The sequence below is a fragment of the Psittacula echo genome, assembly GCF_963264785.1.
Source record: "Psittacula echo genome assembly, chromosome: 20".
NCBI classification, from domain to species: domain Eukaryota; kingdom Metazoa; phylum Chordata; class Aves; order Psittaciformes; family Psittacidae; genus Psittacula; species Psittacula echo.
This window is the reverse complement of record NC_137756.1, coordinates 6,188,680-6,206,034: the sequence shown is the minus strand read 5'-3', so window position 1 is coordinate 6,206,034 and position 17,355 is coordinate 6,188,680. Positions and strand designations below refer to the sequence as shown.

The following is a 17,355-nucleotide window of genomic DNA, read 5'->3' as shown; positions in this document are numbered from 1 at the left end:
AGATGTGCTTCACCCAACCTCACCAGCCCAAAGGGAAGCTGGAGGTTACATGGGAGCAGTCCCAGGACTCACCAACCCGGCCTGGCTTTGCACAGGGAACACTTGGGGCTATCCATAGGAGATGGTGGAAGGACCTGGAGGCGCTGACAGGACTCAGGAGCTCGTCTCCTGAGGGATGCTTAATGGTATGGGCAGGTCATGCGGAGCTGTCAGACACGCTGCCTCCTGTAAGCTGCACCCACAACACTGAACACAGTCTTCCACCCTGCTGCTCTTCATCACCATACGGAAAGCAACACGGCATCAATCTGTCCAAACATGGCAATGATGGTCCTTCCGGTGAGCTGCTGGAAGCAGCAAGGATTACCTGGATGCTGGAGCAAGTCAGCTGAACACAATGCTTGAGCTCAATGCCCTGCCAGCAGGGTTTGCTCATCCCCCCTAACCTCGGATGCCTCACTCCAGTTGAACCCTTCACCTCCCTCCTGCTGTCAAGCTGCAGTATCCCTTCATCACTCAGATGATGATCCCTACGGAGAAGTCAGCAGGGATTTGTGAGACCTCTCATGGACCTCAGTGGCTCTGCTTTCCCATCCTCATTGAAGGCCCAGCCCCAGCCTGACTTCCAGGACTGTTCCAGTTGGCCACCGAGGACAACAGCAGCCACGTTCTACCCGTACCCAACAAAGATAACACACGCAGCCTGATCCACCAGCAACCCTTCCTTGGCCACACACTCGCATTCCCCTGCTTACAGCAATGTGCGCAGATACAGGAACGTCGTCCTGGAGGTGCAGCATCCTGCGTGCCAGCTAACGCAGCCTTCATCCCCCATGCAGCAGCACCGGTGTCTGGGATTGTGTCTCCAGGCCATGCTCCGTGTAGATCAGAGGTGCTCCACAAGCAGGTGGAGGAATGAGGTGTGGTGTCTGCCTCTCTCAGACACATCAAGTTCAGGTATCATTGGTACCTGCAGCTTTTGTTTGGGAGCGTGGAGAACATCAGCAGGGATCAAAGAGCCAGGAGTGGGCCCATCAGATAGAGAAGCAGCTAGGCTGGGCTCCAGCACCTGCAGGAGAATCACACAGCACCAGCAGGCAATGGGCTTGGTTTGATCTCGCTGTGAACATGGATCTGGCAAATAGAGACTTGGAAAGGTGGGAACTGGAGCAAAACCTGCCTGTTCCCTACATCCTGCCACCCGCCATGACACCAGGCAGCAGCTATGGAATCAACGTAGACCACTTCACAGGGGCAATAGAGGCTTCTAAGGGCTTTTCACTGAGTGGCTGCAAGGGGAAATCACTTCCCTTGCTCATGAAAGCTGCTTTCTCTACTGTGAAAGAGGATGGATTTCCAACCCACACCACCAAAGTGGGGTGAAGCAGGCTGCTGGGGAGCCAAGGCTTTGCTCAGTACTGCAGCAAGGATGTATGGCACATTCTCATCACTGCGTGGGACCTTTCTGCCAGGGAAAGCCAGGCTGCAGCTCCCTTCAGCCCAAGGAAAGCAGCAGAGAACACAGCTTGGAATGCTTGTTCCATCATGCAGACAGTGCTTCATAAAGCACTCATTTCACATCCAAGCTAAGCAGGGTCAGGGGAAGCAACAGTGTCAGAGATGGGTTTTTCTGACCAACATGGATGGGATCTCCCAGAGCCATGCACCTCTGAGCAGCTTGCCCAGCATCACATGCACATCAACTATGAACAGAGGGAGGAGAGACAATCCTCTTCATTGATCATGGAATGGTTTGGGTTAGAAGGGACCTTAAATCTCATTCAGTTCCAGCCCCCTCCCATGGGCATGGACACCTTGGAGGTTACTCCAAGCGCCTGTGTCCAACCTGGCCTTGAACACTGCCAGGGATGGGGCAGCCACAGCTTCTCTGGGCAACCTGAATACCTCAACGTGAAGTGCAAAGCACAAGGAGGCTCAGACACACGCAGGTAAGCACAGAGGCTGACCTTGTCATACCCGTAACGGTTCCAGCTGTCCCCCAGCTGACAAGAAGCTCCTAATGGACATACTGGGAAAGCACAAACATGCACCAGTCAACCATAGGAAAGGCCATGGGTGGACGGTGAAGAGACCAAACCTGAAAGGCAGTAAGCAGAGTTTTCAGAGCAGGATGGGTGTTGGCATGAACTCACAGGTCCCCGAGGCTGAGAAGCAATCTTCACCACCTCATGTGAGGCTGTAGCATGTCAAGCCTTCATTTTGGTGGCAGGACCCACCAACATTCCCACTCATCTCCTCTTCCCTTTCTATGCAACCAAAAAGCGAATCCAAGGTGGAGTTACCTGCAGGACTGCAGCCACCACGAACACTGATGGTTCTGCCCATGGTTTGATGGCTGTAACAGAACCACCACCGGGATCTGCCTTTGTAAAGCAGGCAGAATCAAGCACAGGGTATGATAGGCAAGAGGGAGACTTCCCCACACATTAACACAGGCAGTGGGAACTCAGGATAAGAGGACAGACCGCAGATGCTATCACATGCGCACCTACGCAGGAGAGCGGAGAGGACTTGGGCCATTTTAGCTTCTCCAACCTCCCATGAAGACAGATTCATCCAACTGGCACAGCACAGTCCTCAAAAGGCAGAATCTTTGCAGCTGGTTTGCTAAGAGATGGGTTTTTCTGAGGTGTTGGAGTGGGAAGGAGGGAAGAGAAGAACATAGCTCCTTCCTACAGCAAGGGGAGAGAAAGCCATTTCCTTTACAGATTCGGTTTATAAACAGTTTTACTTCTAAAGCAGAGTTAAACCCTGGATTAGGACAAAAAAAAGAAGTAATCTCAACACGCATTTTGTCTTATCCCACTGCTTTTCCTGCTTGGAATTCAAGTCCTTTCCATCCAAAGCTCAGGTCAGCTCTCAGTGTGCTGCTGGAGCAGGCTTTTAGGAATGCTCTGCGCCTCCCTTGTGCCCCATCATGGCAAAGTTGAAGCCAAGAGGTTCCTCAGCACTACACCCAGCCCAAACAGTGCTTTTACCTTCTAGGAGATTCACCACCCAAGTGAGTTACAGTACCTGCAGGACACAGCAAGGCTGAGGTGGAGGACACCTGTAAAAACAGAGCTGGGCTGCTCCAAAGGCAACCTAAAGCCACAGCAGATGTTCTTTTCATCTCCATGCTCATTACTCACTGCTGAGAGATGCTGCTCTGGATAGGGAAAGAACAGCCAACACTAATTGCTCAGGATCCCATTGCATAGGAGAAGACAACAGCCGCCAGGGCTGGCAGCTCCTCAGGCACGAGAGCACCAAGATACCCCTTCCTGCAGGAGATACAGGATAAGGAAGCCCATTGCTGAGCTGCACCAGGTCCAGTGCCCCAAGAACCAAGCTCTGGAAGGTGAAAAGGCACAGCTCATCTTGCAGCAGTTCAAGAAATGCACAGAACTATAGAACTGCACCAGTTTTGCTGCATTTTCACTTGCAGCCCAGCACTTGCTCATCACTGTGAGGACACCAGCTGCATTAGTGCAGGACTGGCTCTGCGGCATCAAAGCAGTCAGCCCTTTGGCTTCCTTAAAGCCATAAAACCCAGAAAGAAAATGCTAAGGGATCATGGGATAAGTCACATTTCTAACCCACTGCTCAGGCATCCAACCAGGCCCTCAAGGAAGGAATCATTTCATCCTAGTTTTGATATGGAAAGGGGCTTGGCTGCTGAATCCAAAGGCAGTGGAATGCCTGGCAGCACTTGTACTGAGTGAGGGAAGGAGTGAGCCCCTTGTTGGAAACACAGAATCACTGCAGCCTAACTCTGGACAGCATTGCTTGAACCCGTGCCAAGATGCCTCAGTTCTGGGGCTAACTCATACCAAATGAATCATCTCTTCACAAAGAATTCCAACTTGGAAGTTTCAGGGACTCGCAAAAATAGTGATTACATTTGTCCCTCATACCCAACAAACATTTTCCTGTCATGCCATGCAATGGAAGAAGCTCGGAGTACAACTGGTAGCAATTAGCATGGAGGGGGTTTTATATTGTTTCAATTGAGATCAACATTTATTCCCTTCTCTCAGTGAACTTTCTGCTTTCCTCCTTTGATGCTGATGTCCGGTAAGAGGCTTTCAGAACATGATCCAAGCTTGGGGTTTCTTAGCGTGTGCACTCTTCTAACGAAACTAAGAAAACCCCATGCATGACACAGCAAGAAACTCACTTGTGAGAGCCAGGAAGAGACGGGTTTAATTTGTTTTGATTCAGCAAAACAACCAGAATCCTGGATAATAAACCACAGCCTTGATGAACAGCAAGTCCAGCGCCGATCTCAAGTCCACCCCTGTAATCCCAGATCACTTTGTTATCACACATAAACCAGCCAACATCCAAAGCACCCCAAATTCATCAGGGAAGAACAAAACAGAATAAAGTGATTTCCCTTCTAAGGGCTTATTCTCTTATGCTGGAAGATGATGTAACCAGTGTTTTCTTCGCGCTACACAACTGATGGAGAGGAGGCACACACTGAACTCAGCTGCTCCACTCAAGTGCTGTGGTCCATCACTGTTAGGGCTCTGAAGGCAGCTGACTTCACTTGAGCCAAATCCACTTGTCACCAACATCAGCATTGTAGCCTTGCCTGAAGTTGCGACCAGGAAGCTAGAGAAAGCAGAAAGGGCAGTCAGAAACATGGCTCTTTTTGCTCTTTATGGAAACTTTTACATTTGTTTTCACCACACAATGACTAAAATCCATTCTTTGAAAGAACTGAGCTGTGCAGTTGCAGGGGGGACCCACAAAACCCACTATGCCATAACGGCTATTAAACCTAGGCTGATAATCTCAACAGCACCTGCATTCATCCAGCTCTTCTCCCCTACACACCCCAGTCCCCAGTTTTAGGAAGAAATGACACCTCTAACCGCAGCATACAGCAATCACTCACTAGAATCTCATGCCAAAATAGGAATACATTATTAAATACATGAAATATTTCAGACATGAAATACTGAGTTAATGACAACATTAAATTAAACCATTCAAATGAAATCACATCTTTAGACTTCAAGAGCTGAACTTCACTTCATTAAAGCAAAAGCATCATCTGCCTGTCTCCAAAAGCAAAGCCAGAAACCACTACTCGCCCCCTACCCAAAATTCAGCAGCATGGACATGCCTTTAGCCACAGTTCCCAAACCAGGGCTGGAAGAAGCACAGTAATGCCACACCAAGTTATCCCTCTGGATGGCTGACTTGCACCTCACTGTGACTGGGATGCACACTTTCCTTCTGGCAGCATCTCAGCAGCTTGGGCTGGTTGTACAGGTTACAAGAGCTGACATGCAAGGAGCAGTTTTGAGCCTACTGCATGGACTGGAGTGCTCAGAGAGGGACATCAGATGTACTAGAGCACTGGGAGGGGGACATTAGACATACTGGGGAAGCTGGAGAGTCTGCACTCTCATCACGGAGACAAAGCAAGTTATCACTGAGATGAGAACAAATGGAGGTAAATCACAGCAGCAGTACCTTTGCCCAGGCAGCCAAAGGACAGCAGCACCCTGGCCTGTATCAGCATCCGTGTGCTAGCAGGGCCATGGCAATGGGTTGTCCCCCTGTGCTGGGCACCTCACAAGAGAGACATTGAGGTGCTGGAGCAGGGCCAGAGAAGGGCAGCGGAGCTGGTGCAGGGCCTGGAGCACAGCGTGATGGGGAAGGGCTGAGGGACCTGGGGGGTTCAGTCTGGAGAAGAGAAGGCTCAGGGGGGACCTGATCGCTCCCTACAAGTGCCTGAGAGGAGGATGGAGCCAGGAGGGGCTGGGCTCTGCTCCCAAGGAACAAGGGATGGGACAAGAGGAACCGGCCTCAAGCTGCACCAGGGCAGGTTTAGATGGAGCTGAGGAACAATTCCTGCCCCAAAGGGTGCTCAGGCATTGGAACAGGCTGCCCAGGGCAGGGCTGCAGTCACCATCCCTGCAGTGCCATGGGTTAGTGGTGGCCTTGGCAGTGCTTGGATTTGATGATCTTAAAGGTCTTTTCCACCCTCAATGATTCTGTGGTTCTAAGCAGCCTTAGCATTTGAGCCAACAGCTGATGGCAGGGGAGCTGCAAGCAGGTATCTTTAAGGTCCCTTCTAACCAAACCACTCTATTATTTGGGAGCTCAAGGAGTTGTGTCTAGACCTAGAGGTAAGAGTCTGTTACCTCCAAGCCTCTGAAAGGACCTGAGACACTGAAGAGCTATAGTCCATTGGGCCAACCAAACAGATGTCCCACAGCCATAACCTCAACGCCATGGTCAGGAGGAAGAGGGTACACACAACAGTGTGGATGGTGCATTGGCACAGGAAGGCCAGCCTGGCCCTCTCAGCCTGCTGCCACGTGCACACACAGTGCAAAAGCATTCAGGGAGTGTTCCAGACACAAAACCCAGCGGCCAAGCTGTTCTACCTTCAGCTTTAAAGCTGTGGGCAAAGAGGCTGTTGAAGTAGCAGCCATTTTAAGAGGTTACAGACCCAGCACACCCAGAACTACAAGACAAAGCCTGCCAGGATGGTTGAAATAGCAAGCTCCCTTTACACAGCGTATGGGCTCTCTCTGCAGGCGATGGAAGAGCTCCTCCAGGCAAAGCAGGCTGTGTTGGGTCAGCAGAAACACACTCCTGGGACAGAAGACTCCCCACAAGCGTGCCAACAACACTGTCATCAAACCATCCCCTAACAAGTTGCTTTGCAAAAGCAACACACATTTGCAGTGCAGTTTCAGCCTGCATACACAGAAACCAGGCTCTGTACCCACTACATAACTGAGCCATGGGAACCAACCCAGCCAGCAACATGCAGCGCATGAAGGAGCTGCTTTGGCAATGGCTCTGAACTGAGGGATCCTAGGGAGTCTCAGGTGATAAAGCAATCCCCTTCAGACAGTACTGACCATGACCTGCATGTCAGAGCTGCAGAGGTCCTAGCTCCAAAAGCAGAATCTATGTCCAAAGCCTCTTCTCCTTCCTATCTCCAGGAATGATAAAACAGTGCTCATCTTCAGGATACAAAAATGGAATCAAGAAGAAACCCACCAAGCAAAAGGAAATGAGCTCTGGGAGAAAGCCTGAAGCAAGCAACGCTGTTCTAATGAAACTCTTCCTCTATAAATAAGCTCTCCACTGGCAGCCTTTACAAATCAGGAAGCACAGATCATCTGCTCATCTCCACATAAGTGCTGGCTTCACACAGGACCCCTGACTTGGCCCGATGATTTCCCCTTTCAAAAGGCTGTAAGAGGATCCTGCTTGAGAGAGCAGCCCCTGCAGAGAGAAGCAAGACTCAACTTGATGAAATCTATACTCAACTCCACAATCCCAGCTATTGACTCCAGGATGAAGCCTGTTGTGCTGAGGAAAAGGGGGGAGTGATGTTTGATGGGGTGGGCTTTATAATCCAACTGAAGATCAGAAAATAAGATGCTTCTTGCCCTAAAACATCAGCCTAAAAGACGACTTCCACCTCCTTCGTGAGGCATCCTCTCCTCTGCCTTGTCACAAGCCATTCCTGATTGCTGTTTCCAAGGGGTTTCATTTAAAGTTGTCTTTAATGTCTTGTCTAAACAGCAGCAGAAACCATGCTGCCCTGCTAAGAGCCCCTCCAGCTGAGCAAAGAGATGTGAGATGAAAGCAAATGATTGCTATCTCTGCCCTGCAAACGTACAGTGGTGAGCTGGGGAGGACATCAGACCTGCTGTGACCAGCCTGTATCTATCAATTCAAGCACAAACCCAGCTCTCCCTGGGCCTCTCCAGGCACCACATAATGGCCTTTTGATACTTGAAGAGAGTCCCCGATAAGTGCATTATTAAAGCAACAGGAGCTCTCTGGGAAAACACAGGAGTTGACAGCTTTGTTTCTTGGGTAAATGTGCCCTCTTTACAAGACACAATACAAATCCCAAGAGAATTCTATTCATTGTCCAAAACAAATCCCCCATGTGCCTTTGCTTAAAGACATGCACTACATCAAAGCCAATTTTAGAATGAGTATTTGTTCATACTCCAGTGTTCACAGTGAGGCTTGGCAGAAGCAGTCCAGTTTGGGGGTATGTTACACCCAAGCTTTCAAAATAGCCCCCCAAAAAAGAATTGGGAAGAGGAAGGCACAATAAGCAAATCCCATCTCATCCAACAAACAGATGAATGTGAATTTATGGTCTGTGCACTGTCTGCACCAGGTACAAGGAACAGATGAGTTCCCAAGAAGAGGCCCTTCAAAGCTCACTTATGTACCACAGCAAATAAGCTGCACTACTAGGAGCAAGCCATTCCAGAGGGGAGGAAGCTGGGGATCTTTTAGCACTTCTTGAGCATTAGGTTGCCCAGAGAAGCTGTGGCTGCCCCATCCCTGGCAGTGTTCAAGGCCAGGTTGGACACAGGGGCTTGGAGCAACCTGCTCCAGTGGAAGGTGTCCCTGCCCGTGGCAGGGGTTGGAGCTGGAGGAGCTTTAAGATCCCTTCCAACCCAAACCATTCCATGAATCTATGATTTGAAAAACTACTGGAGCAGGGTTCATTCCTGTTCTTGAGGTCTTCTGCCCCCTCCTGCCAGAACAAACATTTGCCCAATGTCACAAAGAGCCTGGATTAAACCAGCCAAATTAAAACACGCTGCACAGCATGGCTGAATGGAATGAAGAATACAATGCCTACAAGAGCAGCTCCTACAGTACCGTACCCATCCTCTCATCTCTGCTGCACAGCTCAAGCCAGCCCTGCAGCTTGGCTGGATCATTCCACAAGGTCCATCAACCCCCTTGCCCAGAGAGAAGCTATTCACTTCTCCTGGCTAGGTCAGTTTTAGGTGACTCTGCAGTGCTCTGGTATCTGTTTGGCTCACTAAGCCTGCAAAGAAGAGTGGTGTGAGCACCAAGGAAGATGTGGGCATGGAGAAAGTGCTGGTTTTTGTGACAAGAAATGGTTAAATTGGTGCTCCAAATGGCATGCAGCTTAAGTTCCCAGCCTATTCTGCACATAGCTGCTTAGCAAGGACAAGGGCAGGAGCAGGAACAAGCGGCCAGCCTTGAGTACAAGATACAGGTAGTCAATGGCTTGAAGGACTCCTCGCTGAAGGATACTACTGACAAAACTAGAAGGTTTGATGGGAAACCAAGTATGAATTTGGAAGAGACTTGTCTTTTCCACAAGCCTTGTGCTTTACATCCACATTTCCCAATCAGAACTATAACGACAATCAAAGCCATGTCACTTCATCATTTCCAAGTGGCTGGCACATTCACAGGAACAGTCCCCATGTGTTACCTGCAAATCACACCTGAATAAGGCCAAAGCAAAGGTGTGACTTAATGGCCACATTAATAATAACAGTACTGTATTCTATGATGCACGATCAATTATTAACTCCACGTCTCCACAGGTAAGGAGCAGAATACAGGGTCAACGAAATCCCTTCAAACCCTCTAAGGTCCTTCACTAACATCAGCTCCAAGACAGCCATGAAGCCACCAGCAGGTCCAGCAGTAAGTGGCACAGAAAGCAGTTGACCATCACATCAAAGCTTAACCATCCTTCCCAGGAAGAGTAAGAAAAGCCATGTTCTTATCACAGCAGCCACCCAGACACATGCTTTGCAATGCAAGAATTCAGTCTCTGCTCTTAGAAGCAGCAGAGAAGACAGAGATCCCAGTGGACAAACCCAACAGCTCACACACATCTCCATGCAGGACACAAGCGTGAGCTCTTGTAAAGTCACACATTTTTTCCACTCCATGGAAATGGATGAGACAGAAACTCAAGTCCCGCTTTGCTGCATTACACTGTGCAGAACTTCCACTTGGCAGCAAGGATTAGCTCCAAAAGGATGTGATAAAAATCTACCACACAGAGCATGAAACTAATGAAATGAGCTGTACCCAAAGGTAGAGCCAGCTCAAAGGAATGAAACTGCTCAACTTGAAAAGAGCATTAGCAAAAAGATGAAAACAAGATCCTCTCCTCAGTTAAATGAAGATCCCTGCCATGGAAGTGTCTCTCAAAGCTATAAACATGATGAAAAGCCCTATCAAGTGGTTCAGGCTGCAGAGCAGCACACAGCAGCAGCCGGCTGTTTGCTACACGCTGTGCCTGCTTTTCAGAGCTCCTCACAGTGATTGCCAAGCAGACAGGTACAGGGAGAGCTCTGGAGAGTCTGAACAAGCTGAAAAGGTCTCCATCCATCAGGGCAGAGTCTGTGGTTTGCCAGGAGTCCAGGAGCAGAAGGAACTCCTAGTTATTTTTCCTTCTATTCCTATGTTGCTTTCTACCCATGGCTTAGCTTAACATCTAAATTAGATCTATAAATAGCATGTTTGGAGCAGCACTGATCAAAGAGCACTTGAAACCAGAGCTGTTGCTCTGCAAGCATGGGCTCTTTCATCAATAACCAAATCCTTTTGGTTAGTGGCTGTTTCTAATAAGGACAATAACATCTTCCAGCACTGCTGTTAACTAAGGCTATTGCTCTTCCCAGTAGAAATCCTGACTTCCAGAAGCTGGTTGTCAGTGTTTGCTGTTGGCACACACCTATAACCTAGGAGCATGTAGCTTCATGCATTGGCTGTATTCTGGAAGAGTTTGGTTCCTATGTAACAGAGCAACAGCTCAAAAGAAGGGCAGGGGAGCGTAACACTCACCAAACACACATTCAAGGTGGATCTGGTTCGGTTCCCAAAGGATTGGCACAGCATTGGGTAGATGCTTGTTTACAGCTTCACTCACGCCATTCTTTAGTCATACAAGAACTCTTCAGGCTGTTAGCCTTCATTAAAGGCCAAGTAACAAGAGGACCCAAAACCTTTACTGAATTGAGGTTAAAACCAATCCAATTTGCTGAAATTGCTCAGTGAATGTTGGCTTACCCTTCATTCAGGTATTGGAAAAGATAGGCAAGACAATAGAAACCTGTCGGAAAGAGGAGCGTCCATAAGGAGGACACAGGAGCTTAAGCAGGAATCCCTTTTGGACAAGTGAATGTGTGACAATTTGAACAACTACAAATACCACAAGCAACCTAAGGTGAATCTCTAGTGTTGGTTTTGCAGGACAAAGCAAGCAACAGAGCCCAGCTAAATACTCTATTGCAGTGTTCCTCCACACTGCCTACTTGCCCTTAAGGCTATTCTCCATAGCAGCAAAATGACCTGTACTTCGTTTTTCCTTGGCAGATACGTTAGAAATACCAGTTATCCAATACAGAGAATAAACTTGCTACAGGAAAAAGCCAAGTAAGTATATCCAAGCCAGATGAAGTGCTACACTAACCACAAGCTTGCTTTTCTAACAGGACAGGTAAAACGCATCAAGTCTCTTACAATACCTTTCCTTAGGTTCATGGAATCCCAGACTGGTTTGGGTTGAAGGGACCTTAAAGCTCATCCAGTTCCAGCCCCCTGCCATGGGCAGGGACACCTTCCACTAGAGCAGGTTGCTCCAAGCCCCTGTGTCCAACCTGGCCTTGAACACTGCCAGGGATGGGGCAGCCACGGCTTCTCTGGGCAACCTATTCCAGTTTTGTCATTCCTAGGTTTTAGTTATCCTTCTGGATCTTCTGCTCTTACCAATATTAAGCCAGGCAGCATCCTGTTACTTCAGAAAGGGCTAAAAATATTTGTGCAGAGATAAAACAGATAGAAAAGAACAACTTAAATTAAGCCTTTCCTTATTTATCATGGGTCTGTTTTCATTCCTCCCTGGATTCAAGAGCGGAGGGCTGGCTATTAGAGCTGTCAAATCCCTCCATTAATATAAGAATTAGAAAGGAAGACCTTGACCCTAAGCAAAAGGATCTTCACCAAGCCAAGACAGCAAGAGAGAGAAAACAGCAGATTGTATCAAAGACAGCCACTCTGGCAACAATCACAAGCATGGAGAACAAAGATATCCCAATCTCCCTACTCCTGCAGAGTAGGAAGAGAATTCATGGCTTAGATAAGGCCTATCACAGCAGCTGTGCTTTATATGCATACATGGGTAATATCATCTGTGCATACAAGTATAACTGGTCAAAGGGGCTGTTTTTTAGGGAAGCCTGTAGCTTTTATTGTAACCCAATACAACAGTCCAAGGCCAAGATGTTGAGGACCCCAGCACACAGCATCAGCACACTGAACCTCACTGTATCATTTGGACACAAACACTCCCTGCTGTTGAGCAAGACTCTGGCTTCCTCAAAGCTCAAGGATTTCTTCTGTAGTTCAGGGTCTTTTAAATGGGAGATTTGTGTGCAAGCCAGGAGTGCTCTGCACTCTGGAGGAAGTCTTCCCTTAATGTTCTCCCTGTTGGGCTAGTTAAGATCTTCACATGCTCTTATAACACTCTCGGGTTTGGGTTGTGAGGCTGAGAGGTGATTAATGTCACGGGCTCACCTTCCCACCACTCAAAAGCTCACTCTGTGTTACAGCTAGTTCTCTGCATCTCCCTAAACACCTGGGGGCCTGGCAGACATCGCACCCGTGAGGATTTCCCCTCCTAAGGTTGCATCCTTATGAAAAAGAGGGTAATAAAAAGCCTGGAGAAAATCATGGGACTCTCCTCCCCTCTAACCTGTTGCCTCTTCTACACCGACTGCTATGCAAGGCTGCAGGGGGCTGCCAGCCACACACTCCCAGGTCCTGAGGCCGAAAGGAGGAGGATGAGGAGCAGGATAACAAGGCAGCTGAGCTGATGTAAGGAATAAAAACCCAATCCCCACTAGGTTAGCAAGCTGAAGGGACTTGCCAGAGACACAGTTGTGGGAGGAGGGCTGCATCGCATAGCAGTAACTAACTCATGCTTTCCTTGTCTCACGGTCAGCATCCCCATACTCCAAAAGCAGTCTTCCACCAAGAGAAAAGGGCAGGGAAACAAAATAAGAGCCTCTCTACCTTTTGCTTTAAGTATTAGGTGGAAAAATCCAAGCCACTCATTTTGTCCCTGCTCAACCCAGAGCTGCACTGACAAGGATGGACAAAGCAGGATCATTACTGCTGCTCAATAAAAGGCTCTGCTTTCCTCACACAGGGGATATGGCCCACATGCAAAGTTTAGCTCACCACAGCAAGTGACACTGCACAAGGAGAAGGTTTGAAGCAGGACAGTGAGAATCATGAAGGAAGGGAGTCAAAGGGCCAAAATGTGCCACAATCAGCACCTAGCCAGTGCGTAGCAGGGAAAAGCAGTGAGAGAGTAAAGGAAGGAAGGGAAGCACATGGCTCAACAGCGCAAGAGCACTTCAGGTTGAAAGATGCCAACTAAAGCTATTCTAAGCAAGCCCTACACACACCAGCACAGGCACCCGCTGGATCTGGAAGTCATGTTGGGATAGGAAGAGACTTTGAAGGGTAGTTCAAGAGGATGGAATAAATCCTTCAAAGGATTCATCACAACTGCCTGCTTCAAGGATACGGTACGAATCCCTGACTTCCTTTGGAAGTCAGGCTAACGAAAGATATAACATTTTGGTACAGGATCTGCCTTAGCACAAAGGGAGCTTTTAGGGGTGCCTAGGCCTGTCTGAAGAAGAATCTGTGCCCAAGCATTTGGGCATTTTAATATACACCCCAGCACATACACTTACACAATTCCAGCAAACTCTAAAGAGGATGGGATACTTTTCCTACTGCACAATCTAATCCTCCCCAGAGAAAGGCTGAGGTAAGAAAAAGAACCAAATCCTAAAGGACCTTTAAGCTCATTCAGTTCCAACCCTCTGCCACGGGCAGGGACACCTTGGACCAGGCTGCTCCAAGCCCCGTTCAACCTGGCCTTGAACAATGCTAGGGATGTGGCTGCCACAGCTTCTCTGGTGACATAAGAACAGAGCTTTTCACCTCTTCAAAGCGAAGGAATTCCCCATTGCAAGGGACTGAGTGATCTCCAGGACTCCAGGCTCTGGAACACTTTGTGATAAGCTGATCATTTCCTTATGTTCTGCAGTGAAAGAAGTGGCAAAGGCTATTTTAAACGTCTCCAGCTTTGTTTTCAGAGCTAAAGACAGAGGTGATGACTTGAATATGAACCTTAGACAGCACAGCTGCACTTTTAGGTATACAGCAAAGAGCCTGCACACGTCAAAGAAGCCTTTTTTCAGCACCCCAAGGAGATGCAGCAGGACTTGCCAACAGCATTCAGGAGTGTGAAGTACATAAGTACATTATTTAAGTACACTGGTTCCATTAAACAGAACCATTTGTTTTCATCCGCTCTGCAAACACATCTGCCTAAGTGCTCCAGCTTCGCAGGGCGCACATGGAATTTGGAGCGTTATCCATAGGGATTGTGCGCAGTTGGAAGAAAGCAGAGATACAGCAGTTGTTAAGGGGGGGAAAAAGGGAGTAGTCAAGTCTTTACTAGTCTGACAGTTCCTAAAATACTGTTGCTTCAGGGAAGAATGAACATGCTTATCTCCGATCTGCAGATCCTGACTAAAAGGTTACTCTTCCCTTGCCAGCAAAGCATCTTTAGAAGTTTACAACTGCTTTGAGCAGAGCAGCTGAACCCTGCCAGATGACTTGCTGCTAAGAGAAGGCAGCAGAAAGCCACCTCCTCACATGCAAAAAGAACACTTAGGGGATTTACAGAACAAAATAGCACGTTTCTAGGATTCAGAGCTCTCTGTGGCTACCTCATTCGTTTGTGTAAAAGCACACATTAGGCAAACCTTGGACTCTGAAGAGTGTTTCCTCCTCCTCCTCGGTTCCTCCTGACTAATGAGTATTATGAAGCAAACCCAGCTTCTGCCTGGAATTTGTGAATCCCTGAAAAGCACCGTGATTAGACAGCATGAAGTGTGTCCATGCACCTCTGTAAAACACAGCACTCCGCTGCCCATTGGTATGATCAAGGGTTTATGAGTAGTTACAGGACAAAAATCCCCTCCGCAAAGGATTGTGTTTCTGGGGTAAACATCATTACAGGCACCTTCAAAGCACGGATTTCCCACAAGGAAAAGTTAAAGTTCTGTAATTATACCATCATTAAGGCTTTACTTACAAGTCATGTGAGTTATAATCCCACTGTCTTCAACTGCACTACTGTAATCATAGACATGGGCAAGCGCAAGGACTTAGGGTTCCCTCTTGTTAGATCCAGCAGCCTCATAGCCAAGATTTGTATGTCTAGAAGTTCTGCCTGCACTGGTTGGTCTCATGCTGTATCACCTCTGAACGTAAGGCTTGTATTACAAAGAAATTCCCACCTTTATTTGCTAATCAAAGCTGGAGGGAAAAACATGGATCTTCAAAGTTTCATACAATCCGAGACTGGTTTGGGCTGAAGGGACCTTAAAGCTCATCCCTGTCCACCTTCTACTACAGCAGCTTGCTCCAAGCCCCTGTGTCCAACCTGGCCTTGAACACTGCCAGGGATGGGGCAGCCACAGCTTCTCTGGGCACCCTGGGCCAGCGCCTCAGCACCCTCACAGGGAAGAGCTTCTGCCTAAGAGCTCATCTCAGTCTCCCCTGTTCTGGCAGGTTCAAGCCATTCCCCTTGGCCTGTCCCTACAGGCCCTTGTCCAAAGCCCTTCTCCAGGTTTCTTGTAGCCCTTTAGGCACTGGAGCTGCTCTAAGGCCTTTCAACACAAAGAATACAATTCCTAGAACATGAAACATGTGTGGCTGCCTTTGCGCTTCCCCTTCCAGCAGCTTAATAGGAGTAGGAAAACTCAGCATCGTTTGCACTGTACAGCATCCCTACAGATCCCCCATCCTTGAAGGATTTCAAGTGTCTAAGCATCCAGTGAGTAGCTAGTATTGCCTGAATTGAACAGAATGCTTCATAAAGTGTACAACTCCTCCTTATTCCAAAGGACATTATCACTTTCCACAGTAGTTTTCTCATCCAGGGCCTAAAAGCATGCCTGCAGAAGGGAGATTAGATTTTGGCAATAGTCTTTTTGCACTGACAGCACTCAGCTTCTGCTGCCAACTAACTGGCATCGAGCAGAGCAATCCAAGAGTGCAGCTTTCCATCCCAGGTATCCATATTCCTCCTCCTAAGCATCCCTTTTGCTACATCTGCAAGGCAAGGCACAGTTTTTGCCTGGAAGGCAGCTATTTGATGAGCCAGGGGACAAAGAGGACCGTGCTGTTGTACAGCCTCTAGCTTTCAGAAGTATTACCACTGGTTCTCAGCACACAGCACCGAGGTCACATCTAGCTGTGTGTCAGGCAGCCTCAATAATTCCCAGCTCCACTGCAAAGTGCTATTTCAGCCCCCAAAACCCTCTCATCTTCAGGAAGAAAGGCACTGCCAGTACAGATGGATGTTGCATGCTGGCAACAAGTCATGCAGCAGATCCCTCTGAAATATGTGCTGCACAAGCACAGACGTCTCTTGGAGCGAAGGGCTCCAAAAATCCTCAGTCTGAGCTTGAGGGTTTGGACTTCAAAACGTGGTAGCAAGAAGCAGGGAATTCTGATGGCAAATTTCCCAGATGGGCCAGGGAGTTTTCAGACCCATTGGAGAACTTCAGGGAGTACTGAGATGCTTCCTGCTGCTCCAACCTTTAGCTTGAGCCCAGTTTACACGTTGGAAAGACTAAATCTGGATTGAGGCAGAACAGAGTGAATTCAGGAGCCTCTTTATTACATAGCTAAATGAAGAGAAACAAATTATGTTACATATCCACAGGGACTTCTCAACTGATATTCCAAGAGGAACACACTGGTAGGTCAGAGTTTCCAAACCAGCCTATCTATTGCAGTTTTTGTCCGTGTCCATGGAACTGGATGATCTTAGGGTCCTTTCCAACACAAACCATTCTGTGAATCTCTGATTTTCATTTCAGGAAGAGATTGTATAGTAACAGGAAGAGAAAAAATTAGAGCATTTTGACTAAGCAAATCATGGTTTACAACACTCTATAGAGATCTTCATTTGTCTTCAGCTTGGAGGGGGAAAGGAAAAACCAATGCAGCAGCAGAGATTTCAACCCAGCTGAAACTGGACCATCACCTGCAACTGTCAGCAGTGCCACAAACTCTCTAATGAGAATTTACAATGTCTGGACACACAGTATGAGAAGACCCCATGTAAATAACAGTAAGCAACAGGGCAAAGTGCTAAGACAATTGGAAGCCAGGTTGTCTGTCTGCCTCCAGAACCAGAAAGGCAAGCAGGTAGTTAAAACGTTGTGTGGAAGCCTGCATGAGGTGTAAGGGAGCACTGGGCCACATCAGGCTTTTCCTAGAGAAACCCACTATTTAAAGCAACACCAGTTTTGGGAAGCAATGTAACATTCATTCCTTCACAGCCTACTCCAGGAAAAACACCCCATCCCTCAGGATTTTAGAAGTGCCCTTTATAGAAGTGCCCATGGGTTTCAGTTCTTTTCTTTGACTCAACGGATTATTTTACATGTCAGAGGTCAAAGACTAATC

At 48.0% G+C, this 17,355-nt stretch overlaps 1 protein-coding gene across 2 annotated transcripts in view; it reads right to left on the bottom strand.

Moving 5' to 3' along the window:
• Window positions 1-4,062: 4,062 nt before the first annotated feature.
• Window positions 4,063-17,355, bottom strand: part of NDUFA10 (NADH:ubiquinone oxidoreductase subunit A10) — a 34,343-nt gene continuing 21,050 nt past the window's right edge. For both annotated transcript variants that reach the window (XM_080632111.1, XM_080632112.1), the window contains exon 10: window positions 4,063-4,620. In XM_080632111.1, the coding sequence (XP_080488237.1) occupies window positions 4,552-4,620 (69 nt within the window). In that variant the 3' untranslated portion in view covers window positions 4,063-4,551. The remainder of the gene's footprint in view (window positions 4,621-17,355) is intronic.